Source organism: Marmota flaviventris, chromosome 8 (genome assembly GCF_047511675.1).
Source record: "Marmota flaviventris isolate mMarFla1 chromosome 8, mMarFla1.hap1, whole genome shotgun sequence".
NCBI classification, from domain to species: Eukaryota; Metazoa; Chordata; class Mammalia; order Rodentia; family Sciuridae; genus Marmota; species Marmota flaviventris.
In genome coordinates, this window is record NC_092505.1 from 59,464,953 (window position 1) to 59,492,786 (window position 27,834).

The 27,834-nt window shown below is 40.9% G+C and overlaps 1 protein-coding gene across 3 annotated transcripts; it reads left to right on the forward strand.

The window, feature by feature from the left end:
- B4galt4 (beta-1,4-galactosyltransferase 4) lies at positions 1 to 27,750 on the forward strand. Of its 3 annotated transcripts, XM_027936183.2 has the most exons (8): positions 96 to 253; positions 499 to 606; positions 8,869 to 9,264; positions 14,454 to 14,686; positions 16,920 to 17,107; positions 22,098 to 22,220; positions 24,181 to 24,285; positions 26,832 to 27,750. In XM_027936183.2, the coding sequence occupies exons 3-8, from the start codon at positions 9,015 to 9,017 to the stop codon at positions 26,962 to 26,964; spliced, it is 1,032 nt and encodes a 343-aa protein (XP_027791984.1). In that variant the 5' UTR covers positions 96 to 253; positions 499 to 606; positions 8,869 to 9,014; the 3' UTR covers positions 26,965 to 27,750. The 3 variants fall into 3 exon arrangements, with proteins under 3 accessions (XP_071471413.1, XP_027791984.1, XP_027791985.1); XM_071615312.1 differs by lacking the exons at positions 96 to 253; positions 499 to 606 and adding an exon at positions 1 to 39; XM_027936184.2 differs by lacking the exon at positions 499 to 606.
- The last annotated feature ends 84 nt before the right edge of the window (positions 27,751 to 27,834 follow it).

Here is a 27,834-nt window from a genome sequence, read left to right on the forward strand (position 1 = left end):
CCTTTCCCCTGGGCTGTGCTCGCTGTGGCTGCTACATCTGTGAGTACGCGCGGCCTCCGCTGGCTCTGGGGCGCGTCATCCCGGGGAGGCGGGTGTAGAGCAGCGACTGCTGGGTGGCGGACTGGGTCTGTCCCCAGTCTCGGTCTGGGCGGGCGCGCGGCCTGGCTTTGGTGGGGCTGTCCTGTGTCTACTGGAGCAGCGGACCGGACAAGGGGCCTGCGGAGGCCAAGCCTGGCGCGGGGCTGAGGCTCAGGTAACGGCATTCCGCAGCGCACAGCCTCTGCTGCGGGCCCGGGAGGGTAGATGGGATGCTGCCCGGTAGGGAAAGACCCAGGGCGCTGCCCCAGCGGCTCCGCATCACGATTCCTGGATCGCCTATCAGCACCTCTTGCCCTTGCGGGCGTGTTCACCTGAGAACCCCCTCCTCGTCGTTTTCCCTGGGAAACTGATCTCAGCCTGGGGGCCTGCGAGGCGCGCAGAAGTCCTGATCTTTTTCAGGAAGGGTTTGTCACGTGGATTTTAAAGGATTTCAGAGACCTCTGCCCTCAGTCGGGTTCTATTCGGTATCTGTTGATTGGTGCCTCTTGCTGTTCTGTTTTCCTTTAGGTAAGTTATGTTGACTCTAGGCTTGGGGGTGGGGTAAGGCCCAGCGGGATGTATACCAAGGGAAGGCCTTTGGGTTGGTAGCCTTAAGGAGGGTGGGTGTGCACTCTGTTGCAAAGTGTTCTAGAGTGGGTGAGGGATGAGGACATCAAGGCTTGAGGGCACTGGTAGATCTGGCTGTTTGATGAATGGCAGCTGGAAGAAGGTGGAAATTTGAGAGCTGAGAAGACGTGGTTTTTCTCCTTTAAACATTAATCAGCTACTTTTTTTTTTTTTTTTTTTTTTTAAGGAAAAGAACATGATGATACAAGAAGGTCAAGAAATCTTAGATCGGAATGAATAGGATTCAGGGTTCATGTTGAGAAATTGGTATTCAAAAGAGGGCGTGGAGGACTATTCTGGAACGTGGCCAGAGTACTGGAATGTCTCCCTAGGGGAAGGAGATAGTGCTTGTTTGGGTATAGTTTTTGAATTTGAGCTTGTAGAGCAGGTTTAGACTTTGTGGACACTGGAAACTCCATAAAGTTGCAGAAACTCTGTGTCCCTGATATATGCATTTTTGAGAGGGGTCTGTAGCTTTGCTCTGATTGAAAACATCTCTTAAAGAGAAATTTTGAACTGCACTTCTGTAGCCTGAGGGGGAATGAGTAGGGAGGGCAATCAAACCAGCTCTGGGATTACATAAGTATTTAGTATCTACTTTAAGCTGAGCTATTAATATTATGTGCTTTATTAGAGGTGCCTGCAAATAATTTGAGAACTGATTATTTCTTTGAAGATATGTTATTCAGAATGGGAACATCCAAAACAAGTCAGTTGTTGTTTTCTAGTCTTTTAAAAAAAGCCATTAATGAACAATGGTTTCTCAAAGTTGCCTTCATGTCTCAGACATGAATTGAGTTCCTGTTAAAAATATAGATTTCTTGGCCCCAACTTAGACCTTTGAAAAAAAAAGAAGTAATAATAAAATAAAAAAATTCTAGAGCCTAAGAATAAGCATTTCAAGCCAAGACCACAGGGTTCTCTAGTATTAATTACTGAAAGCCTTTGAGGTTTTTCTTTGAGATTGGGACTTGTTGGGCCCATTTAGAATAGGTTTTCTTAAAGGTTATATGAATGAATTGCTGTTAAACTTTTGTAACTAAAAGTCATGATCCTTCTAATGTGTCATCTTTAAATACATTTTTAAAGAAAAACTATGTAGTCATTTTATCAGAAAAAAATTGTTTTTGTCATAAAAACCCTGGTAAATTAGAAGTTACAGAAGAAACAAGTTTCCCTAATTCATAACTGAGAGATGACTTATTAGTGATTCTTTCTGGCAGTTTTTTATAGAGAAGATATGTACCTACATAGATTACAGAATTGGGATTGTACTTTATATACATTTTTATATTCTTTTTCCCCCCCACTTAGCACTTTCCCCTATACTTAAGTACTTTCAAATGCCATTTTAATGAAAGCATGTATTCTATCATGTGGATATGCTATAATTAATTACATCAGATCCCCATTGTTAATATTCAGATTCTTTTCCATTTCTGGTTATTTTAGCAAGGTCAACCCCTCTGGTTATTTCCCAAATGACAGAATCAAAAGCTATTTCAATGAATTTTATCAATCTCATTTTCACCTGTCTTGGTTTTCTCACATATAGGAAAATTAACATTTCTGAAGGCTCTATTTCCAGGTCCTTTCTCTTATTTCAATAGTTCTCAAACTTTACTGCCTAGAGGAGTCACCTGAGGAGCTTGTTAAAATTGCATTTTCCTGAGTCCCAGACCTAGCTATTTGAATACACAGTGGCAGAGGGTCAGAAGGTGGTGAGCAAGACAGAGAGAGTGCCGTTTATCAGAGATGGGGTCCACTACCCTTTGAAAAGGGTTGGTGTTTGTAAACCAAAGTGAGCTAGTATTGGGGTGAAACTTTTTAATTTAAAATTTTTTCTGAAGATGGAATTTTATATCCATTAATTTTTCTTTCTCTATTAACTTTATCCTGCCTCCCTCTTTTTTTTTTTTTTTTAACTATGTCATCTCTTTTAGTAGTTAGGCTGGAATTGTGGTGTGTCCTTAATATATTTCAACTAACATTTCCTAGAAAATCATTCATTATTTACCAAATTGAGCACCTGCTATGTATCATGTTGGTTTGAGGCATTAGGAATACAAAAAACAGTGATTCTCTTGGAGAATTAAGTTAATGTACTCCGTTATATTGACTTGGGATATACTCTGTCTCAGACTTTATTCTCCTTTAACTTTTTATTTTTAACTCATTTTAGACCTACTTAAAGGTTGGGAAAATGATACAGTGTTCACTTAGCTTCCTCTATTATTCTCTATTATTAACCTCTTACATAACCATGGTACATTTATCACTACTGTTAACTAAACAATAGACTTTATTTTAAGTTCAACAGTTCTGCTACAAGTGTCTTTTCTTTTTCTTTTGGTTTTGTTTCCATAGTACCTTGAGTATCCTACATCACATTTAGTTTTTAATTCTCCTTCATCTCCTCCAATCTGAAATAATTCCTGATTTTTTCCCTTGTCTTTCATAATTTTTCCTTTTTTGAAGAATGCCAGTTAGTTATTTTGTGGAATATTTGTTTGATGTTTTCTTATGCTTGTTATGAAGCCATGTGTTTTGGCATAAATACTACAGAAGTGATGTTCTCTGCTTGGTGTGACATATTACCAGTTCACGGGATTAGTAAGTATTGCCACTGGTGATTTTAACCTCAGTCACTTCCTTAAGGTGACATTGTTGGGTTTCTCCACTACAAAGTTACTGCCTTTCCCTTTGTAGTTAATAGCCAAGAGAGATACTTTATGAATAAGCAAATTCTGCTGATCCTTAAAATTTCTTCCTTTAACCTTAGTACACATTGGTGAGTCTTGTCTGCAGTTTGCAATAGTTATTATTGTGATGTTTGCCTAATCATGATTTTTTTTCCATTTCCCACTTCCTTATTAACTGAAAGTTTCCTGTAAGGAACAGCTGCCCTTTCTTTCCTGTTCATTTATTTTGTGATAATTTGTATTAGTACTGACTCATGAATGGTCATTTTATTCTTGGGCTACAATACAGTGCCACCATTATTTTATTGCTTAAATGCTTCTAGTTAGGGCCCTTTGGAGCTCAGTCTTTTGAGTATAGTGACTTGTACATGTAAATAGCTGTCACCATATCCATCCTGTCCACCGCCCAAGGGGTGCATAAGGATCAGGCAGTGATCACTCAGAAGCCTTCTAAGGAGCTATAATTGGGACAGTGAACACCAGAGGCCTAAGGAAGGTAGGACAATGAGTGTGCAAATAATCAGCTCCCAGGAATTCTGCAAGGGTAAGGAGTAGCACTGGTGCCCCAGGGAGTCTCAGGGGAATACCATGTGCCTGGGCCATCATGCCCACTCAGACACCCTGTATCTGCAGACTGATGAGATTGACATAGACATTGGAATGCTGGTTTCGGTGCTCTCAGTTACTGAATGAAGACCACACCCTTTTGCACTGATGCATGAGTGCTTAGTAAATATTTGTGGAGTTGACGCTTGGTGTCCTTCCTGTCTCCTATGGTACCTTCAGTACTTCTCAATATTTTTCCAGTCTTGTTTCATGTATTCCCCGTGCTTTCAAGTGGGAGTGGGGCTGGCATAGTTAGAAAACAAATGGATTGATCTGGAAAAGATTGAAGTAAACTGTTAGCACAAAAAACTATGCTCTGCTTCCCTTTCTGTCCCCTTGGTACCTACCCTGTGCTTAAAGACAGCAGGCACTCAGAAAAGACTGCCTGAATTAAGGGAAGGAAAGACAAAAAATGCAAAAGCAGGATGATTTCCAACTAACTCTAGGGCAGACTTCTAGAGAGGAAAAGGGTGGTGAGTGTTGCCCTAAAATAACTTATGTTGCCTGAATTTTTTTCTCTGCAGTCATGATTCCCCCTGACATTCGGGACAGTTTTTTTTTTTTTAATTAGTTGCTCAAAACATTACAATGATCTTGACATATCATATATCATACATTTGATTCAAATGGGGTATGAATTCTTATTTTTCCCACATGTTCAAATTGCAGGATCACATTGGTTATACAGCCACGTTTATAGAAAATAGCTCTGGGGCTTGTAGTGAGAGTTCATTTTATGGGTAGGGAAACATACTGAGTGGTAACCCCCAGTCGCTTAGCCCATAAGCAGGGGAGGAGGGTGGAGATCTCTCTGGGGAGACACTAGAACAGTGTCTTTGCACCTCTGTTTACTCACAGAAACCAAGGCAATCTCGCTCTTGAACTTCCTTCATGCTGGCTTTTCATACATTTAGTTTCGTGAAGGACACTTAGGCTTATAAAAAGAGGTAGCTGATTATTCTTAACTGGGGTCAGATGTAGTCTCAAGAAGTAGGATCAGCAATTGCTCATAATGACTCCTTGCTTTTAGAATAAGTGCCTTGTTTTTGAACAAATTTCATAGCCTGCAGTTCAGCAATATTAGTTTATGATTATTCATAGCTCTTTACTTTTAGGGTAGGTTTAAAAATTTTTTTTTTAAAACAGTTTTTAGTTCATAGCAAAATTGGGTAAAAGGTGTAGACATTTCTGATATACTCTTTGCCTAGGATAGGTTTTTCAATCTCTAAGCCATGCCTCCCCCTCTACAAAATGAGGGAGCTGGACATGTGTTCTTTATGGTCCTTCTTGCTTTTAACATGATAGTAACTGTTATGGTTTGGATGTGGTGTCCCCCAAAAGCTCCTGTGTGAGACAGTGCAAGGTTTGGAGGAGAAATGATTGGGTTATAGCCTTAACCCAGTCAGTGAATTAATCCCTGATGGGATGAACTGAGTGGTAACTGGATGCAGGTGGGGTATGGCTAGAGAAAAATGGTTCATTGGGGGCGTGGCTATGGGATATATATTTTGTATCTGTCAAGCGGAGACCTCTCTCTCTGCTTTGTAATCATCATGTGAGCTGGTTCCCTCTGCTACACTCTTCTGCCGTAGTGATCCTGCCTCACCTTGAGCCCCAAGGAATGGAGTCTGTTGTCTATGGATGGGGACCTCAAAAACTGTGAGCCCCTAAATAGACCTTTCCTCCTCTACAATTGTCTGGTTGGGTCCAATTTTATCACAACAGTGAAAAAGCTGACTAAAACAGTAACAGTATGATCATAAATTCCTTCAACTCAATGATTCTTTCAGGGGACTGTGTCTCCATAAATAGCTCTTAGAAAAGCAATGTTCCTGGGGCAAAATTATTCAAGAGGTTTTTATAAAAAAAAAAAACAAAACCAAAAAACCCAACAACCCTGTATTTAAACTTCCTGTAATTAAGTGCATAAGAAGTTGTCTGATTTGTCCCAGGAACCTAATGACTTACTGTCATCTGCAGGGAAGAGAAACCTCTAGGAAGGCATCTGAACAGACAGGTCCAAGGATAGGGACAGGAGGATGTGGAGAGGTAGGGGGATCCACTGCAGGAACTTGCATATTGTATGTATTGGGCCCACCTCGACATCAGGGGAGAATAGAGAAAGTGTCCGTGTGAATTCAGGATGTGGCAGAAGCGCGGCCTTTGGAACTGAGCACCTGAGCTTGAGCCCCAGCTTTATCCCTTAATTAGTTGATGTGGTCTTAGGGAAGTTGATTATTCTCTCCAAACCTTTGTTTTCTCATCTATAAAATAAGGCAAACCTATGCTCACCATCACTAGCAGTCAGAGAAATGCAAATCAAAACCACCCTAAGATACCGTCTCACTCCAGTGAGATTGGCAGCCATTATGAAGTCAAACAACAACAAGCGCTGGCGAGGATGTGGGGAAAAGGGTACACTTGTACACTGCTGGTGGGACTGCAGATTGGTGCGGCCAATTTGGAAAGCAGTATGGAGATTCCTGGGAAAGCTGGGAATGGAACCACCATTTGACCCAGCTATTCCCCTTCTCGGTCTATTCCCTAAAGACCTAAAAAGAGCATGCTACAGGGACACTGCTACATCGATGTTCATAGCAGCACAATTCACAATAGCAAGACTGTGGAACCAACCCAGATGCCCTTCAATAGACGAATGGATAAAAAAAATGTGGCATTTATACACAATGGAGTATTACTCTGCATTAAAAAATGACAAAATCATAGAAGGGAAATGGATGGCATTAGAGCAGATTACGCTAAGTGAAGCTAGCCAATCCCTAAAAAACAAATGCCAAATGTTTTCTTTGATATAAGGAGAGTAACTAAGAACAGAGTTGGGAGGAAGAGCATGAGAAGAAGATTAACATTAAACAGGGGTGAGAGGTGGGAGGGAAAAGGAAAGAGAAGGGAAATTGCATGGAAATGGAAGGAGACCCTCATGGTATACAAAATTACATACAAGAGGAAGTGAGGGGAAAGGGGGAAAAAAAACAAGGGGGAGAAATGAATTACAGTAGATGGGGTAGAGAGAGAAGATGGGAGGGGAAGGGATGGGAGATAGTAGAGGATAGGAAAGGCAGCAGAATACAACAGACACTAGTATAGCAATATGTAAAACAGTGGATGTGTAACCGATGTGATGCTGCAATCTGTATACGGGGTAAAAATGGGAGTTCATAACCCACTTGAATCAAAGTGTGAAATATGATTTGTCAAGAACTATGTAATGTTTTGAACAACCAACAATAAAAATTAAAAAAAAATAAGACAAACTTATGTCTCAAGGTTGAATTGAGAATTTATACAAGGGGGATTTAACCACAGTGTATGATGGTACAAGTAAATGCACAAATCAATGGCTCTTCTCATTAGCTGTTATTGCCTTCACCATTTACTTCTTGTGATGCCTTCATAGGGCCTAAACACAGGCCATACTTTTTAATTACTTCCTGGGTAAACATGCTCTTTCAAGGTCCATTTATAACATTGTGTTTAAAGAAATGGGTCCCATGAGAACTACCTAATCCCTTCCAAGGGCAGTGCCCCCAGTGATCTCACCAACTCTTGTCTGGTTCTACTTTTTAAAGGTCCCATTGTCTCTCGAGATTGTCACACGGGGGATTATGTTTCTAACACATGAACCCTGGGGAGCAAACCACATCCAAACCATGGGAATATATAATGCAAATAAATAGTTTTCCTAGATAGATTTCTTTATTTTGATCCCCATTTTACAGGTAAGGAAACTAAGGCTTGGTTAAGTGACTGACCCAAGATTATGTGGCTGATATGTGGTAGAGCTATAGTTTCTGTCTAAATCCAAACCCCTGATCTAAAATACCACATTGTAGTTCTACCTGTTTTTCTTATTGACCTCCTGTGTTGGGACTCCCTTAGTTCTTGCCTTAGATCCAACTCTACACTGGGGGGTGGGCCCTATTCCAGTGCCTCATTGAGAATATAACATTCATTTCCTATTATTAAGGGCCATGCTTTTCTAGCTCACAAGGCAAAAGAACATTGGTATTTTTCTTTATTTTCTTATTGAGTTTGTGTTAGCTTTCTGTTTCTGTGACAAAACACCTGAGAAAATCAACTTAACAGAAGAAATATTTATTTTGGCTCACAATTTCAGAGGCTGCAGACTATTAGCTGGGCCTGAAGAAAGCTGCTCACCTCATGGCCGCTGGGAAGCAGGGGGTAGCTATGGCAAGGGGAGCGTTATTGAGAGGGGAAGGGGGCTGGGTACAAGATATAGCTTTTTAGGGCATGCCCCCAGTGACCCATTTCCTCCAACCTGACCCCACCTCCCAAGGTTTCTACCATCACCCAATAATGTCATCGAATATGAATCCATTGATCCATTTCATCTACCGATGAGATTAGAGGTCCATTTATAACATTGTGTTTAGAGAAATTCCCAGAGGCCACACCTCTGAACACTGGGGATCAAGCCTTCAACACACGAGACTTTGGGAGATCTAACAGGGTCCAAATATGTTTCCATACAAGTTTTTACATTTTGTGAACCCTAAAGGCTGTGCCAGGAAGGAGCAACTAAGGAAGAGAGCCACTTGGGCTGTAATTTAGGCTGTCCCCAGCTCAGAAATGATGCCATTCCCCCTTCTGTCTTTTACCATTTTGTTCTGTATAACATCTGGATGTGGCTTCTCTTCTTGGGTGACAGCCTGGGCAATAATACAGTAATGTCTAGATGTTTGAAGCCTTCTATCTCTAAAATCTGATACTGTAGTCAAGGTCCATTGGGGATGGGTTTAGTTTGTGCTGAAGTGAATCATTTCAGGATGGGATTTCCATTCAAAGCAACATGTCTTTTGTGATTGCCTTTTAGAGATCATTGGAGCAGAACTAATGGGCAGAAGCAGCCATTGCATCTTTTGTTGTCCTTAGTTTGCAGTCAGATCGGAAAAATTTCACTTGAAGCTTCCTCAACTGGATCAAAGCAGAAAGATACATATCACTCATAAAATTAAAGACATGGGCTTCAACCTGCATTTCCACCTTTCCTACAAGTTACGGTTACTGTTGCTTTTTACCTTATGCCTGACGGTGGTTGGATGGGCCACCAGTAACTACTTTGTGGGTGCTATTCAAGAGATTCCCAAAGCAAAGGATTTCATGGCTAATTTTAAGGCCATAGCTTTGGGGAAGGAAGAAACTCTGACTAATGAAGCCTCCATGAAAAAAGCAGAACTTGACAACTGTCCTTATATATCTCCAGACCTCAGTAAGTGTTTCCTTTTTTTCGTTTTTACAAGTACTTTGTAAAATTTTTATTTTAGCTCCAAAGGATATATAGAAAAGTATAAGAACAGATGTGTACTTGGTTAAGTTTCACAAAATGAAGATACCTCTGTAACCTGCATGTAAGTTAATAAATTGAATCTTTTTTTCTTTCTTGATACTAATGTTACAGGTTTGGGCCTTCCAGGAAATTGAGGCAGTATGAATACACACCCCAGCCCCAACCCCAATCCTTGCAATCGAGTCAGAAAGATTTCAGACATGTCACTCAGAGTAACAGGCATGAGTTTATTGAAGGGATAGGAAAAGGGATAGGAGACACTTTCAAGGGAGAGAGTGGGTCCTCTCAGAGAGGAGAGGGACAGTGGGCCTCCCCTGCACTCTAGTTTTATTGGGGATCCCAGAGAAGCTTCCTGCTTGGGTCTGCCTCTTGATTTTTGACTGTCAGCAGGATAATATCAGACTTTTAAGTCCCCACTGCCATGACAACTCTAGGTCACCTTGACCCATACTGATTAGTTCTAATTGGATTCTTAACCATAAATTTTTCTAAGAAAAGGGTCATAAAAATCTCCCCCTTCTGGGTAACTTGGATACCTCTTATCAACATTATTTCAGGCCTGCATTTCTCCTGCAGATACCAGGTAGTTTGCTGAGGAATGTGACATATCCTGTCTACTTAAGCCAGGCAGGGCTGCAGGTTTCTTGGAAAAGAAAGCATGTGGAGGTCAGTACAGTGGGCCCGTTTTATAGAATTATTCCCTTAACCTCATGTTCCCATCAATTGCACTTATCTGTTCCTTATCACTGGTGAATGAACCCAGGGGTGCTCTGCCTCTGACCTACCCCCAGCCCTTTTTACAAATCTTATTTTGTGACAGGACTTTGCTTAATTGTCCAGGCTGGCCTCAAACTTACAATTCTCCTGCCTCAACTTCTTGAGTAGTTGGGATTATAGGCATATACTACCACTCCTAGTTGAAGAAATGGAATCTTCTTAAAATTCCCAAAAGTTTCCATGCTTCTTTCAATCACTAACTTGCTTCAAGATTCTAACACTATTCAAGATATTTTTCCTGTTTTTGAACTTTACAAATTGAGGTGCTACATTATGTGTACTCTTTTGTGTTTGACTTCTGTTGCTTAACATAATTTTTGTAAGATCTTTTTACATGGGTGTTTGTGGTTATAGTTTGTTCATTCTCACTGATGTGTGGTATTCCATTATGTGAACATACCCTATTTTATTTTCCGGCCACAAAAGTCTCAGTTGCATATAATAATACAGTTCGTTGATTTGGGCGGTGGCGTGGCTCCATGGGTCTTTCATCCTTCTCCTGAGACCAGTGGGCTAGCCTGGGCATGTTCTTCTCACAGACGAGTAAGTGAAGAAATGCAGGCACACTCGCGCCTCTATGGTGTCACATCTCTTTGACCCAAAAGTTATGGAGCCTAGGAGCAGGAAATAAGTTTTTCAATGTTATCCTTAGTGTTTATTCTTAAATGTCATGTGTGTTTTGATTTCCCTTTGATGTCTTGACTTTCAACTTAAATGCATAGTAAATTGGTTTTAGTGAACACAATAAATTTGAGAGGAAAAAACCTCACTCAGTGATATTTCTCACGTCTTCATCCTACAGACCTTCAAAGTGCTTCGAGTTCTCCAGACACTTCCTCTGAACCTTTACTTGTATTGTGTTCTTTTTTGAAAATGCCTTTCCTCCATCCTTGTCTGCCTGGTAGATTCCTATTTAGCCATCAGAAATCCAGTTTAGATTTCTCCTGTTCCACAAAGACTTCTGGGACTGTCCTAGCCAGAGCTACTCTTATGTCCCTGTGTGCCCCATTGTGCTTGTGCTTGTTGTTCTGTGGTGAGCCAGCAGGATGTAGTCCCAGTGATCCTTTATATTTCTGCAGTCCAGTTCCCTCCCTGGCCTGTGGTGTGGTTCTGACTCTCTACATATATTTAAAGAACTCTCTGTGGGGTGGCCTAGGGCTCTTAGGGTCTCATTGTTCTTAGCTGCAAATGAGCCTGCAGAGGACCCGTGGGCACCTGTGATCCCAGCAGCTTGGGGGGCTGAGGCAGAGGATCATGAGTTCAAAGCCAGCCTCAGAAACTTGTCGAGGCCCTAAGCAATTTAGTGAGAACCTCTCTCTAAATAAAATATACTTTAAAAAAGGGCTGAGGGCTGGGGTTGTAGCTCAGTGGTTAGAGTGTTTGCCTAGCACCTGTAAGGCCCTGGGTTTGATCCTCAGCACCACATAAAAAACAGATAAATAAATAAAATAAAGGTATTCTATCCATCTACAACTACAAAAAATATATGGAAAAATAAATAAATAAATAGATAGATAGGGCTGAGGAATTGGCTCAGTGGTAAAGTGACCCTGGGTTCAATCCCTGGTATTTAAAAAGAAAAAAAAAAAAAAAAAGTGTCAGACCCTCTGTCTTAGTCTGTGTGCTTGGGTTGCTGTAACAAAATCCCATGAATTTAATTTTCACAGTTCTGGAGGCTTTTTGGAAGTTCAGTATTAGGGTCTAGCACAGTTGATTCTTAGTGAGGGTGGTCTTCTGATTATGTTCTTGCATGGCCTTTCATTGGTCTGCAAATGCATGCGCGCACACACACACACACAAGTGGATGCACACACACACTATACACAGATTGAGATCCAGATTTCCTGTTCTTTTCAGAATGGTATGAATTCCAACAAGGAGGCTACATTCTTATGACCTCATCTGAACCTAGTTGCCTCTTAGAGGCTTCACCTCCAAATACCATCACATTGGGGATTAAGTCTTCAACACATGAACTTAAGAGGGGAGACAGGTATTCAGTCCCTCCATCTTCATTTCAATTTAATCACTGTCTTGTATTCAGATTGATTTGTTACTTCCCTTTAGTCATGGAAAAACCAACGTGTTGTCATTTTTTTTTAATATATATTTTTTAGTTGTAGATGGACACAGTGCCTTTATTTTATTAATTAATTAATTTATTTATTTTGGGTAGTGGTGCTGGGAATTGAACCAGGGCCTTGTGCATGCTAGGCAAACAAACACTCAACCAACTGAGCTATATCCCTAGCCCTATTTATTTACTTATATATATATTTTAAAATATTTATTTATTTATTTATTTATTTTTAGAGAGAGAGAGAGAATTTTTTTTTTTAATGTTTATTTTTTAGTTTTCGGCGGACACAACATCTTTGTTTGTATGTGGTGCTGAGGATCAAACCCGGGCCGCACGCATGCCAGGCGAGCGCGTACCGCTTGAGCCACATCCCCAGCCCCAACATTTATTTTTTAGTTGTAGTTTGGCATAATACCTTTATTTTATTTATTTTTATGTGGTGCTGAAGATTGAACCCAGGGCCTTGCACATGCTAGGCAAGTGCTCTGCCACTGAGCCACAACCCCAGCCCCCTATTCATTTATCTTTATGTGGTGCTAAGGATCGAACCCAGGGCCTCATCATGCGAGGCAAGTGCTCTATCATTGAGCCAAGGCCCCAGCCCCCAAAGTGTTATTCTTGATGTATGTTCCATTTACAAATTACACAGACTGAGATATGAAAATGAATTACTAAAATATGAATCTACTCAATGTATTTAAGCAGTAAAGTCTTACATAAAGAAGAGATGAGCATTGACACAAATGGAACAAGTACTGGATTAAGAGGGTGACATAAACAGCGATGTCTTAAAATGGTCCCTTTGCAACCTAGGAAAGGAGAGAACTGAAGAAGATGCTCTGGGGAACTGGTAGGGAAACCGAGAGGGACTAAGTGAAAGTGGATACTGAAAGGTTAGGGCACATGAAAGTTACACAGTGAGAAGGTGAGCAAGTGACATCAAGGGACCAGTGACATCAAGCCAGCCACATGAAGCTCTTTTAAGGTGCAAGAACAGAGGCATGGTGAGGTAATGATGGGGTTTATTAACAGGCCACATGGGAAGCCATTTCAGTGGCCACCCCTTCAACCCTGGGCAGCTCAGTAGCTGTGGGCAGCTCCTATAGTGTGTCTCATGTAACTCTGCTGCTTATTATTTACTTTTAGGGTGTGACTGACTGCTGACTCTTTGTCTCATATACAGACTCTTCAGGAAGGTTCTTGTGGGTCAGAAATTCTTTTGGTTGTCTTGAGTCTATTACTTATCTGAGTGCTGTTGGGTAGAACCCTAAGGCACTGTTAGATAGTGGAGCCTGACCTAACCATCATGACCAACATCGGGGATAGTCAGAGCAGCAAGGCATGGTGACTGAGACATAGGAAGGGCCAGTGACTGCTTTGCTCAGAGAGAGATGGTACAACTTTCAAATTTCTTGAGGTTTTACAGTCTGACCAGTATATGTGGATTGTTTTTGTTGTTGTTGTTGTTTTAAAGGTGGCTCTGCAAGTGGACCTTATCACAGTTCCCTAAGTAGAACTCTGCCTCCTCTCTTACCAGTCTGTATATAGATCTTGTTAATTCAGGTCAAATGAGGAGAGTTGGCCACCTCAGCCTGATATTTGAAAACTGGCACAGAATTGGTTACCATGGATGGCCTTAGGTTTCATCTGATCAAGTCGTTTCTAGACTCACTGAACAAATGCTGTGCTTGATTGGAAACGTCTGCTCTGGTGGCACAGACGGAGGATTGTTGCAGTGTGGCATATACCAGTCACCACTGGGCCTGGAGGAGGGGTTGCTTTCTACTTCTTTCCAGTGCTCTGCCTTCAGGGGGTTTAGGCAAGAAGTGGACATGAGGCTTTGTCCAGGGGCTTGATTTTGTGTAATGCTCTTGATTTTCAAGAGATTTCACCTTCCTTCTGGAATTTTGAAAAGGAGAAGAAGATAGAGGATATTTGAAGAGTCACTCACTGTAGCTCAACCCTTTGCTCATCACTTGGGTCACCAGCACAGTCTCCATTTCCTACTTTCAGTGGATCATAGAGCAGAATTGATGAGCATTTGTAGCCAGTTCTTCTTGTCCCGTGATTCTGTGGTTATAGTTCTTGATTGAATATTCGAGACTTTAAAATTGTACTAGTATGAGTGAATACTCAGAGTGCTCACTGGGCGCCAGGCAGCAGCCTGAGCTATTCTCCTGTGTTATCTCATGTAAGCCTTTTGGCACTTTGTGAGGTAGCTTCTGTTATGATCTGTGTCCTGTGTTTATTGTAGGAGGCCAGAGCAAGCTTATTTTCAAACCAGATCTCACTTTAGAAGAAGTACAGGCTAAAAACCCCAAGGTGCACAGAGGCCGGTATCGCCCTGAGGAGTGTAAAGCTCTTCAGCGGGTCGCCATCCTCATTCCCCACCGGAACCGAGAGAAGCACCTGATGTACCTGTTGGAACACCTTCATCCCTTCCTGCAGAGGCAGCAGCTGGAGTATGGCATCTACATCATCCACCAGGTGAGTGGGGTGGTGTGTGCCTGCCCCAGGCCCTGCCTGTGGGCTTCTCCCCCATCTAAGGGCTTTGGCCATTTGATCCCATTGACTGTCTTGGGTAAACTGTCATCAAACTATTATCAAAGGAGAGTTCTCTTACTTCACATCTTCTTGAAAGCAATAGAGGAAATTCTTATCCCAAGAATTGGAGACCACATTCTGGGATATTTTACTGCCCTAAAATGAACCTCTGGATGAAGCCTGTTCTTGTGAGCTCTTCCTATTTAGCCAACACCTACCCTAAGATTTCCCTGAGGCTTACTGGTCCTTCATGATGTTTCCTTCTGCATTTGTTATATACTACATGATGAGATGCTCGACTTTCCATTATTAAGTGTGGCTATTCAGTGGAGATCTAGACAGAGAACTTTGATAGAGTGCCACATGTAAATAGCCCTCAGTTCTGTGACTCTTCACATTTTTGTTTTTTACTTTGCCACTATTTATTTTGTCAGACACATATGTTTAATTTCAAAATTCTTGACTTACGTATTTGGCTTCAAGAAGCATCATTTAGCAGGAAAAACATGTAACTGTGGGCTACTTTTAAAGAGTTTACCTCTGAGATCAGTGGAGTGATTGATTTAAGATGCCTGTATGATATTAAAATTTCGTAAAAGAAAATAAAATATCAGTTTAAACATCCATGTTTATGCTTTTTAGAATCAATCCTGGGCTATCCAAATGATGCTCCTTCAAACCCTTACAAAATCTAAGAATGCATGCAAAATCATTAGCAACTTACTTAATATTGGTTGCAGCTGGTGATATTTGTTTGAGGTAGAACTTTTGATAGCTCAGAGAATTAGCTGTGCACTGTATTCTTTGTGATAACAACTGGAGCTCTAGAAGGTTAGTGTGCTTCTTTAGTACATCCATGTACATGTTTAAGGACTTTAACCAAACTTTTACAATTGTTTTCTTTTAAAATTATTTTTATTCTTAACATTTTTGGCCAAAACTAATTTATTTAATTCTGAGTTCTTAGGATGGCAGCCAAGAGGTGTAACATTATTTTTATGAATGAAAACACGTTTGATTTGTATAATTGTTTTCAGGAAAATGCTCTGGGAACTTCCGAGAATGGCTGGCACTTATTTTGTGATAAACTATTTATCAAATTAGAATATATTTGATCCAATTAGCTGTGAAAAAGTTAATACTGCAAAAAAGTTAATACTGAAATATTAATAGTTAATACAGTTAAACTATATTAAATAGCATTAACTGTTAATATTTCATACCATAGCTTTGGTGATCTTACCAAAGGTCAAACTTTTTACTTAGTGACAAATCTTGACTCTCTTTCTATAAGGCCACTCACCATGAAGATTAGCCTCTGTCATTAGTATTAAAACAGGATTTTCATATAGTAATTCCAAGAAACTTTTAAATAGATTAGAAATATTTGCAGTAACCTTTTCAGTTTATAGGTCCTGACTTCTTGATCCTTTCTGGCAAGCTATTAGCTAAATCTCTTGGAAGCTTAGTGTTGATTCCTCATAGTGGGTAAGATTGGGATCAGCCAAGAGTTAACAGTGAAGCAGTAACTAGGAGCTTTTTATGTTTTTATATCCTTTAGCCTTTAATTAGCGTGACTAGTCTGTCTGAGGTTTTGTAGTTTTAAATGGAATAAATAAAAATATTTTTGAGAATTTTGAGTTTTTAAAAGTATTTTATTGTAATAAGAACACTTAACACAAGACTATTCCTTTAATAAATTTTAGATGTACAATACATTATTATTTGAATTATTTATATTTTGAAACTATATTAAAGAATTTTCCTTGTGACAAAACATATAAGATTTACCATGTCAGCCATTTCTTTTCACTTTTATTTATTCTTGCCCTCTCATCCATTTTAAGGAGGCTGTTCATTGGTGTTAGGAATATTCACTATTGTGCAGGCAGCCCATCTCCAGAACTCTTCACTGCTAGACTGAAGCTCTGTGCCACCATGGACAACTTTTCAGAGTGTTTTTAAGCTACAGAATACGAGTATGTGTGAAACATAAAAAAAAAAAAAACAGTGGTCCTTTATTGTCATCACATTTATTCTGTCAGATCTTAATGTTACAAGTATAGTTTTGTGTGTTAACAAGAAAAATACCAACTCCTGAATTGGAGCGGGAGAGGGGAACAATAGGAAACCTTATTCCAGGAGATTTTCATGTTTTAATATCCCTTATTTATAGGCTGGAACTAAAAAGTTTAATCGAGCCAAACTCTTGAATGTGGGCTATTTAGAAGCTCTCAAGGAAGAAAACTGGGACTGCTTTATCTTTCATGATGTGGACCTGGTGCCTGAGAATGACTATAACCTTTACATGTGTGAGGATCAGCCCAAGCATCTGGTGGTTGGCAGGAACAGCACTGGGTACAGGTAGGTGGCTCTGCCTGTGGATCGCTGAGGTTGAGTCTTGCCCCGTGGTAGTTAAGGTTGTGTGGAACACAGCATCTGACCATCATCGGAAGACAAGAAATAGGAAAAAATGGTCCATTTTCCTCTAAAGTACAAAATGGGAATCAGAATAAGGGAAAAAAATCCAATAACAACCTTGACAGAGGATCACAGAGACAAGAGGGACAGTGCAGGAGAGAATATAATATAAGTGCTGCAAATGGTGGCAGCTCACCCCAGTGGGACCTTAAAAGCTGTTCCCCATGAGTTTATGTCCTCTGGCAGTTTATCCGTTAATCCCTGACTTCTCCCTTTAGGAGGCAGCAGGATGGTGACCCTTAGGCCAGCTCTGAGGTCTCTTTGTGAGACAGGACATCTCTTTCCAAGCTGCTGCTACTTTCTAGACTTCTGAGGAAAGGTGGGAAAAGGCATATCCACTGAGGCTGAGCCCAGGACACCTAGAACAAGTTCCTTTCTCTCAAAGCCACTATGGGAAGATGTAGCGAGGTGCTACATCTCTTCATCCCTCCCCAGAAGGGGTGGAGCTGCTTTTCAACCTTATTTTATACCAGCTCCTATTCAAGCCCAACCAGGGGCAACAGTAACCAAGAAAATTTCTCTACAAATGAAACCCTGTGCTTACTTAATTGTATACACGCTGCTCCAGCCCTGATGGGAGTGAGTGTGAAGTGGAAAATGGATCTCCTGATGCCTCATTCGGTTTTGGCTTCCATGTTGTTTTTCCAGCCGAGCTCTCTTACTTTGGACCACTTAAGAGCAATCTTTAGTAATGGTGACCATAGCTGACCTTGCCCAATCCCTGTGTTAGCTAATCCCTGGGATAGAAACAATACCTAGAGTGAGAGCACAGTGTTTTTAAGAACCCAAGGAAGGGTCTTAAGCTTTTCCCAGGACTGTGGCCCATGAATCTGGTAGAATCAATAGGCGCTTCCAGCAGGGTTCCAGACATGCCAGAGAGCAGAGAGCATGGTCCAGCATTGGAGGAAATGCCAGGAGTTTGCTAGTATTCTAGAATGAATGACTAGGAGGAGAGGCAAGAGATGTAGGCCTTGCTTAGTCTGATAAGAAATTTGAATTTCCTGTGGAAGCAGTGGGGGAGCTGTTGAAATATGGTTACAGCTGAGGAATGACAGGAAGTCGCTCAGTTCAACTGGTCTTTAATGTTTTGGTTGGAGCAAGGCAGGAGGGAAGACACTAGGGAAGAGGTGCCATGTGCCATATGGGGTAGGGGCAGCAGGGCCAGAGTGCAGGGAGAGAATCACAAGATTTTTCTCTTTTGAGGAACTTGATCTTTATTTCTGAATCTTAGTATATAAAAGTTTTGTTTTGCTTTGAAGAAAAGCAGCATGTCATAGCTGGGCCTCCCCCTCACCCCAGAAGCATGTCACCATCTGTTCACTTATTATGTAGAATTAATGTGATATTGCTGCTTAAATACTGAAGATCTTACCCCAGACAATTGCCAGAGATGATAACCTTAAACTTTCCATCACCCAGTTTTTTCCTGAACAATCACAGGATTGTTTAAGGATAGTTTTTTAGTTAGTCTTTTTATCACTGTGACTAAAACACCTGCAAAGGACAACTTAAAGGAGAAAAAAATGTATTTGGGGCTTATGGTTTCAGTTCATAGACAACTGACTCCATTGTTCTGGTTCCAAGGTGAGGCAGCACAACATATGGGAAGGGCCCAGTGGAGGAAAGCTGCTGTGCTCATGGAGGATCAGGGGAATAGGGTCAGGAAGCAGAGAGCCAGAGAGGAGAGAAGGAGCCACAGGGAATCTGCACCCTTCCAGGGCTTGGCTCTAGAGACCCACTTCCTCTAGCCGTGTCCCACCTGCTTAGAGTTACCACCCAGACAGTCCATTCAAACTAGGTTATAGCTCTCACAATTTAATCATTTCACCTTTGAATATTCTTGCATTAACAGGAGCTTTTGGGGGACACCTCATATCCAAACCCTAACAGAGGAGCCTTGGATTGGGATTCTAAATTGTGTTTTTGTATTAAGCTGAACATTAAAGAAGCTGAGTTCTTGAGCAATCCTGCTGGGAACTGAGGTTGACTTATCATGGATTCCATCAGATGCTACATACTCTAAGACAAAGTCCAGTGTGTGACTCTTGTTGTTTAACTTGCTATTGTACCTGGCCAGACTTTTTTTTTTTTTAAAATCAGAAAACCTTTGTTTCCCTATAACTGACAGGTTTTCTTAATGTAAATCAGGTAATTGAATGTGTCCCCCATTTGGTCTGGATGCAAGAAGCTCTGAGACAAATCTTAGCCCTCTTTTAGAAAATAAAAATTTTATTTGCAGGTCAAAGTTCTGACGTATTTCCTGTGGGTGTGGTGCTGGGCCTCTCACATGCTAGGCAAATTCTCTACCCTGAGCTATATCCTCAGTCCTGTGTTTCTTATCTTAATCTTCTATTCTGATTTAGTTTCTTCTCTGGTTCTAGTTTGTCATTTAGATTTTTTTCTTATTGTATCATGTGAAGTACTTCATTTTTGTGGTTAGGGAGAGGTATAGGAAGCAGTATAGGAGGTTACTCCTTCCCCTCTACCTAACCTTTGCTATCCTGGGGAATATCCCACTCACTGATGCCTGGCAAGTCTGGCTGCAGGCAACCAAGTGTCTGCCCCCTGTTGGGAAGTGTGTGTCACTGCACCACAGAGCTTAAATTACATACTTAACCGTTCTAACAGCCTGGTAAGCATATAGAAGTGGCTTCCCTTGCACCCATGCAAAGGGAAGAAGTTAAGGTAACTTGCCCCAAGTGTCACAGAATCTGATCAAGCCAGAAATAAACCTTGGACTAGCCTTTGGCAAATTTTACTGCCAAGTATTCCTTTGGCACCTGCCTGCTATCTATAAGGACTCTACTGTTATTTTATGGCTACATTTTCCTCACCCTGGGCCTTTATAGCCCTTTAAAAATACATAAGCCTGTTGTAGCCTCAATTAAATATTTATACTTTTTCATATAAGAAGAAAAAACAAAAGCAAAGATCAATAAACATGGAGACAGTTGCCACTTTAACAGGAAACTGCAAAACCAAGAGATCCTTACCCTTTCTCCCCCGTCTCCTTCTGCTCTTCCCCACTCCACCTAAGCTTGTCTCAGGTGGACCTCAGGAAACTGTGCTTCTCCCTCCTGTGCTTTCCTCAGGGAGTTCTGGCCACCAGGACATCCCCTATTTTTTTCTGTCTGAATCTTTCTAATGTAGTAGTAACTCTTTCTCAAAACCCTTGTCACACTCACCTCTCTTGCTGGATTATAAACTCTTGGAGGGCTAATGTATCACCATGCTTAACCAACCACCTTGCACGTGGTAGACCGTGGTTGTGACAGATTCCTTCCAAAGCATCAATGCCGGTTTGCTTCTTGGTGCCTGGCAGGTTATGCCTGGGTGGTGGTTCTACTAACAGGGTCCTGATGAAGCTGCCGGCTTCAAGTAGTTAAGAACCCCTTCTCAGCCAGACAGAGTCTGATAACCATGGCTATAGTCAATGCTAGTAAGTGTCAATAACAGCCACCTTCTTAGCCCTTCATTTCCTTTTGTTTATTTTAGGTTGCAAAAATGCCATTTCCCAGAATTTTAGGTTGGAGTCTGTTCTTATCCTGAGCTAAGCAGGGTTCCATCTGTATGCAGAACATAGAAACAAACAAGTGAGCTGCAAACTAGCTTTCTGATACCAGACTTTAGATGGCAAGTGTCTATGTATTTATTGTTTTTTTTTCCCCTTTTGGCTTTTCTTCTTATCTGGAAAAACATCAATATTTATTTGATCCTGGAACTTTTGAATTGAAGTGAATTAATTAGAAATCCTTCATGTTTTATCTTTTTATTCAGGGATGGCCAAGTTACTGAGTTGCCTTCATTTGCCTCTCTGACTTGTTACAGTGTTATACTTAATGGTTATTTTTATTCTCAGATTTGCTAATTTGTCCACTGATAAGACATGAGTCCTACATGACTGGAAGGTGCTCACTGACTGTTGTCTTCTGGTCTCCTTCCTGGGTTTTCTCTCTTTGCCTTTTACTTGTCAGTATTCCCAATGGTTCTTCAGAGTTCACAGCCCGCAGTTCCACCCTTCAAGCTCTTCCCAACACTGCTTTGTCTTTGGGTGATCCTCTGTCTCAAGCACTACCTGCTGCTAGCTTATTTCTAAAGCAAAACTGTAGCCACCTGCTCTCTTGTGAGCTTCTACCCTGTATCCTTGCCTACTGGCAAAAGCTCCAGGGCTATCTCAACTTCTATTTGTCCAATACATAATTTTCTCTCTTCCTCTCAAAGCCAAATTGTCATTCTGTGTGCCCTATTTTCATAAAAGGCAGTTATCTTCTACCTAGTTGCCCAAGCCAGAAACTTTAGGGATGGTAGCAGGGTATGTTGGGTTCTCTAGGAAGCAGACTCTGAGTTGGAGATTTGCAGAGTATGTACATACAGCGTGTGGGTACACACTGTCTTTTGCTCTCCACTTGTCCCCTGAAAGAGTAAAAGTAAAATTTATATATATTCCCCCCCCCCCACCCCAAATCCTGACACTCATTCATGCTGAGCCTGGATGTAACATCAGAATCCTTCTTAACTGAGTTCCCTTAGCAGCCATTATTGTTTGCTGGGTTATTGCATGAGATGAAATCTGTTGTCTAGATCTGATGTTATGGTGCACATTTAGGTATCTCTACAGAGCTCTGTACACAAAGGTATGAATAACTGGTGGGTGGCACTTTGCTTAGTGAGCAGAGGTGAGCACATGTCTAGACAGAGGAATGAAGGCATGATAGAAGGCCAGGAGGCTGGGCGGTGGACATCAAGCAGGAGTGGGTGGGACCTGAGTGTTCCTAGAAGGCCCACCCTGAAATCAAAGACCTCTGAAGCATCTGTGGGAAATAAAAGGGCTTTGTACTAATGTTCTTACCTTTTATCTTCTCTTTTACTCCAGGTTACGTTACAGTGGATATTTTGGGGGTGTTACTGCCCTAAGCAGACAGCAATTTTTCAAGGTGAATGGATTCTCTAACAACTACTGGGGATGGGGAGGCGAAGACGATGACCTCAGACTCAGGTGAACAACAGAGAAAGGTCCCCTTCAAGGGGCTCTGCTATCAGTGGTGGCTCTGGAAGTCTGCATTTATGTTTAGTTCCTACAGATGCCAGTCCAGAAGGGCAAGAGGCTGCAGATTTGCACTTAAGGGTTGACAGAGCACGGAGGGAGGGCAGGATAATCCAAGCTTTTTGCCAGGGGCATCTTAGAAGTGAAGGAAGATGGTTTATTCCTGTTTGGGCTGTAGAAATATTGGTGGAGGGCTTTGAGTCCTCATCAATGGTTGCAACAGTGAATGAGGGGTACGACACTTGCAGTCTGCAGTGTAGAGAAGGGCCTGTTATAAGCCTTGTGCTTTTTCTCAGACCTCAGGGGAGCCTGGCACAGTTCTCAGTGTGCAGAGCAGAGAGTATCAGTAGCCTCTGAGGAACCCTGCTCTCTGTAGTAGGTAGGAATGTCTTTCCTCTCCTGCATGCTGCAGGGACTGCTGATGGACTGGCTTGCAGGATTGATTCCAGGCTGTTGGAATTACCCTCAGATTCCCTCAGACCACTTTCTGCTCTAGGGGGCTCATAGGGAATATGCTCAGGGTGTCTAGACTCCTCTCTCACCTTGGGTTTTGTGGCCTGATGGTTAGAAGTTTCCCTGCCTCCTAGAAATCAGTAATTATTAAAGAGCCTGCAGCCAGTATATTAGACTTATAATCATGGGACCTTGCTGGCTGATAGGAGACCCCTTCCCTCCTGCTGTTGCCTCTTGGAAAGGAAATTTCTAAGCTGAGGTTCTGAATTAATAGATGTGTGACTATCAGAAATTTTCCATTGCTTTGATATGAAAAAGCTGGAGTCTGCATGCTGGCCTTGTTCCCATATCTAGGCTGAAGGCCTCTGGTGTGTTTTTGGCAGCGGGGGTAGATTCCCTGACTGATGGCTCTGTGGCCCTACCCATGGGCAAGTGTGTGATCATGGCTTATGACCTGGACGGGGGTGCCTGCTAGATTTCAGGGCAAGAGAAGCAAGGGCTAGAGGTAACCAGTACCCATTTTTCCCCCAAATCCATTTTACTGCCCAGCTGGTTATATACCCTCACTGCCTCTTTTCCTGCTGTTCCTCAGCTTCAAGGTAGAGGGGAGCCCAAAGTTTTGGTTTCATTCAATAAGAAAAAAATATCATGGCTTTCAGAATGATTCTCAACTAATGCTGTGCATAAACCAAAATGACTTGAACATAAAACTTGGTTGAGTTTTTGTTTGTTCTGAGAGAGGGTCTCACTCTATTGCCCAGGCTGATTTCAAACTCCTGAGCTCGGGACCCTGAAGCCCCAGGGTCTATAGACATATGCTACTGTGCCTGGTGCTTCGGGTTGAGAATTATTTACTAATTATTTAGCACCACCGTTTCTTGCTCTTACATGAACATTATAGTTTGCAGCTCATGTTCCATATGAATTACATTATGTGAGTCTTTCAAATCAACTCCATAGAGAGGCTATCATTTTACAGATGATGAAGCTGAGACCTGGAACAGTCAACTGACTTACTGGGGTTATACATAAAAGGGTCTAGATTTGAACCTAGGTTTGTGGCTTTAACAGTCATTCCTTTCTTGGTTAAAACAAGGTAACACTAATTAGGGATCCTAAGATAGACTTGATTCTATTCTTCAGGTCCCTATTTATTTAATAAATAGTTTTTGTTTGTTTGTTGTTTTTTAATGATTAACTGTAAATTGATACATTTCCTGTGTGCCCAGTAGTGAATGTTCCGTGTCATTATTTCATGGGCTTATTGCATGAGGGTCCACTATTATAAGAAACTCTGAAATATTTTAAGTGTTATGCCTTTTTTTTTTTTTTTTTTGATGCCCAATCACGCTGTTCATGTGAATTTTCACAGGTGATTTTTTTTTTTTAAGTGCTCTGTGGTTGATAAATGGGATAGATTTTTTTTTTTTTTTTTAAATCTCCTCTGTTATTTTTCTAGGGTTGAGCTCCATAAAATGAAAATACTACGGCCAAAGCCTGAAGTGGGTAAATACACGATGATCTTCCACACTAGAGACCAGGGCAACGAGGTGAATGTGGAACGGTAAGCCCTAGATTCACGTGCCTGGCGACCTGCTGACCCAGTCCCTGTCAGTAGGACTGTGCTGAATTGGATCAGATAAGCCAGTTAATTTTGTTAAAGGCTTTTTATTAACCAAAATTTCAGACAAAAACAAAAGTCAGGAGAAGAGTACATGGTATCCTCACTTTGACAGTTGTCAATTCATGGCCTCAGCTCGTCCCCCTCTGTTTCCTCCTCCTTTGGGGTTCTTTAGAAACAAATTTACAGGTGTTATAGCCTCTTAGGTGTAAATACTTCATTGTACATTCTCAAAATATAAAGAGTTGTTTTTTAAAGAACTATAAGACCATTATCACACCTAAAATAAAAGGAACAGTACTTCCTTAGTATCATCAAATGCCAATCTGTTCTCAGATTTCTCTGATTATTTTATAAATACTTAAAAAACAATTGATTTGTTCAGTTCAATATCTAGACAAGGTCCACATTGCATTTGGATGTTTTTTTTTTTAATCCAGAGGTTCTCTCTCCCCCTCTTCTCCTCCCTCTCCTCCTCCTCCTCCTTCTCTTAATACCTTACAATTTATAATTTATTTGTTTATCATACAAGGTCATTTTTTCCGGTAGAATTTTCTACATTGTGGGTTTTGCCAGTTGCATTCTGGTGATATAATTTAATATGTTCCTGTGACCTCTGTATATTTTCTTATAAGTGGGGAATTTTTCTAGGTTTCAGGAAACTTGAACTGATTCTGAATATTAGTTTGGGGGAAGAACACTTTATCCATGGTATTACCTCCTTTTTATGATGGGAGGATTGATCTGTGGGTTCAGGTATCGTCAACCTGGTCCCCTAATTGTGAGATTGCTCATCTGTTTGTCATCTAGTGAGCTTCAGCACCACTGATGCCTGTTGCCTAAATGTGTGACTTAATCAGGGGTTGTAACACTTTAATTCTGTTATTCCTTCAATTATTAAATTTTTTTCAGAGAAGGACTTGCCTTCTTCATCTGTTTAAGTATGCTGGAGTACAGTTTTATAGGGAAGGCAGAGTAAAGGGAACAAACCAAGCCTTGATTTATCATTTTTCAGAATAATGAGATGGTTCTCTGGCATCTTTCAGGATGAGATTATTGTTCTTTTTGATACTCAAGTTGTCTCCTCTTTGTCCAGTGTGATCTTCTCCAAGCTGACTCCTGAATCCTCTTGACAGAATCACGGCAGTCTTTGAGAGTTTTTTGCCCTGGATTCCGGGGAGGTGAAAGATTCTAACCTCATTTTTGTTCTTTCCTGCCCTAGGAATTAGCCCTTTCACCAAAGAATCCTGGCAAATAAGACAATTCCTTTTGTGGCTCTGATTGAGGAGTTTTTATTTCTTTGTTCAGATTTTTTCTCCTAGATTTTGGAATAGTATTAAAGGGCTTCTTGCCCACTTTTAAAATCTGTCATTTAACAAATGTCACCTAGTTAGCTATTTTGACTTTCCTGTCTTTACAGTCTTTATCTATTGATGTGAATTTTTTTCATTATAAAAATTAATTATTGAATAGTTACAAAATAATACTTATAAATTATTTGAAAAGTGTGCACATTCTTGATACTTACCCTTGATGTATGCCCATGACCTGTGTGGCCTCCCTAAAACCATGTCGTCCCTCTTCACACCCACCTCTGCCCCAGGTGACACTTCTTTGAATATTTGTGTTCGTGATAATTATTTTGGCTTTGTTTCTTGTTTTTTTTTTTTTTTTTGTTGTTGTTGTTGTTTGTTTTTGTTTTCTCTCATGTTCGGGAACAAATGGTTGTTCACTTTTGCATCTTCTTCAACTTTTTGTAAATGAAATCACACTGTGTTTCTTCCCCCTTAATTTCAATCCCTGTCCCTATTGTTGCTTTTCACTGCTAAACTCCTAGAGACCGATTATTCCATTCACTGCCCACTCCTCCCACATTCCTCAGCTCTTTTGAGCTTCTGTGCACCTTACCCAGGTGGTCACTCTGCCTGGAGTGTCTTCTCCTTACCTTTTTAGTGAATCTCACCTCTTTTAAGCCTGACTGAAATTTGCAGTCTCTACACCCCCCCTTCCCAGATTTCCATTTGAGTTCAGGAGCTCATTCATTCATCCTCCTGTACTCATATCCTTCCTTTTTTGGAGACATAGGAAAGCTCTGTACCTTCTCCACCTACAGACACAAAACTTTCCCAACAATGTTGGAGGGTTCAGGGATCCTCTGAAGCTCATCCAAAGACCTTTTAGGAGTGGGTGACCTACATCCTGTTGTGTTAGTAGTCTTTGTAAATCCTTTTGTCCTGTAGACTGGGGCTTACTGAGGGCAGCAACTCTTTGGTTCTCAGTGTCCTATGTGGGGTCTGACAAGTGAATACATGGCTATTATTGCTGTCTCCTATTTTGAATGGGAAAGACAAAGTTGTTTTGCAGTAGGAAACCCAACAAGTGCAGTAATTTGTAAGAATACTTTTGCCACATTTTGGGGCAAGGCAAAAAGCAATGGAGACATATGTTAAATTCTTTTTTTAATCATTCACATTTGTTCTTGTCTTTAGGATGAAGCTCCTACACCAGGTGTCACGAGTTTGGAGAACAGATGGGTTGACGAGTTGTTCTTATAAGTTGCTCTCTGTGGAATACAATCCTTTATATATCAACATCACAGTGGATTTCTGGGCTGGTGCATGACCTGCATCTTTTGGTGACATTTGAAAGAACTGATTATTTGATTTTAATGATTTTGGCCTAGAGACTTTTCTTAGTAGCACATAACAAGAACATGTTGCAGCTAAATATTGGGCTGAATTTTTTTCCTTTTTGTATTTTCTTCGCAGAGCTCCTAATGATGTGGAATGTAAAACCACTGTAGCAAGACAGTTTTCTTAGTTGTTTGATCATGAAGGTTAAATATTATAATACAGATACTTGAAGGATTAAGTACAAAAATGTCTCAGAGTATAGTGGAGGCTACCTGAGAACTTTGGTTGAAGATTTATTTAAGCTTAAAGTGTTGTATTATGAGATACAAGGCCATAGGAAATAAGATTTCTGATGTCTCAGAGATCTAGAATTGTTCTCATCCAATATAGAAAGGTACGGAGATGTGTTTCTGTTATTCATTTATTCTGCTTGGTCACCTGTAAAGTGGTGGATCCTAGGGGAGAAGAAGGCCACAGAGAAAAGGTGAAGAATCAAGAGGTGGTGAACTTGAGATTGAAGAAGTGGCAGGAGGACATGGTGTCAGATGAACTGGCTGCAACAGCTGTGCTGGCCGCCACCAATACTCCACAGTGGATCCCACCCCCTAGATGCACCTTCCAGGAAGAGTCCAGGAGAACACATTATCTACTAGTTTTTAAACCATTTTTGTAAAATGATTTTGTACATGTAGGGTATGAATTACCAGTTTATAAATTACATGTTAACTAATAATACATCTCTGAAGTAATTCTCTAGTAAAATATGAAAAAGCTTTGGGTGCTCAGTCTTGTTTTTGACTGTCATTTGAGGCCATACACATATCCATTTTAGTACCTATAATTCTTAAAACAGAACAAT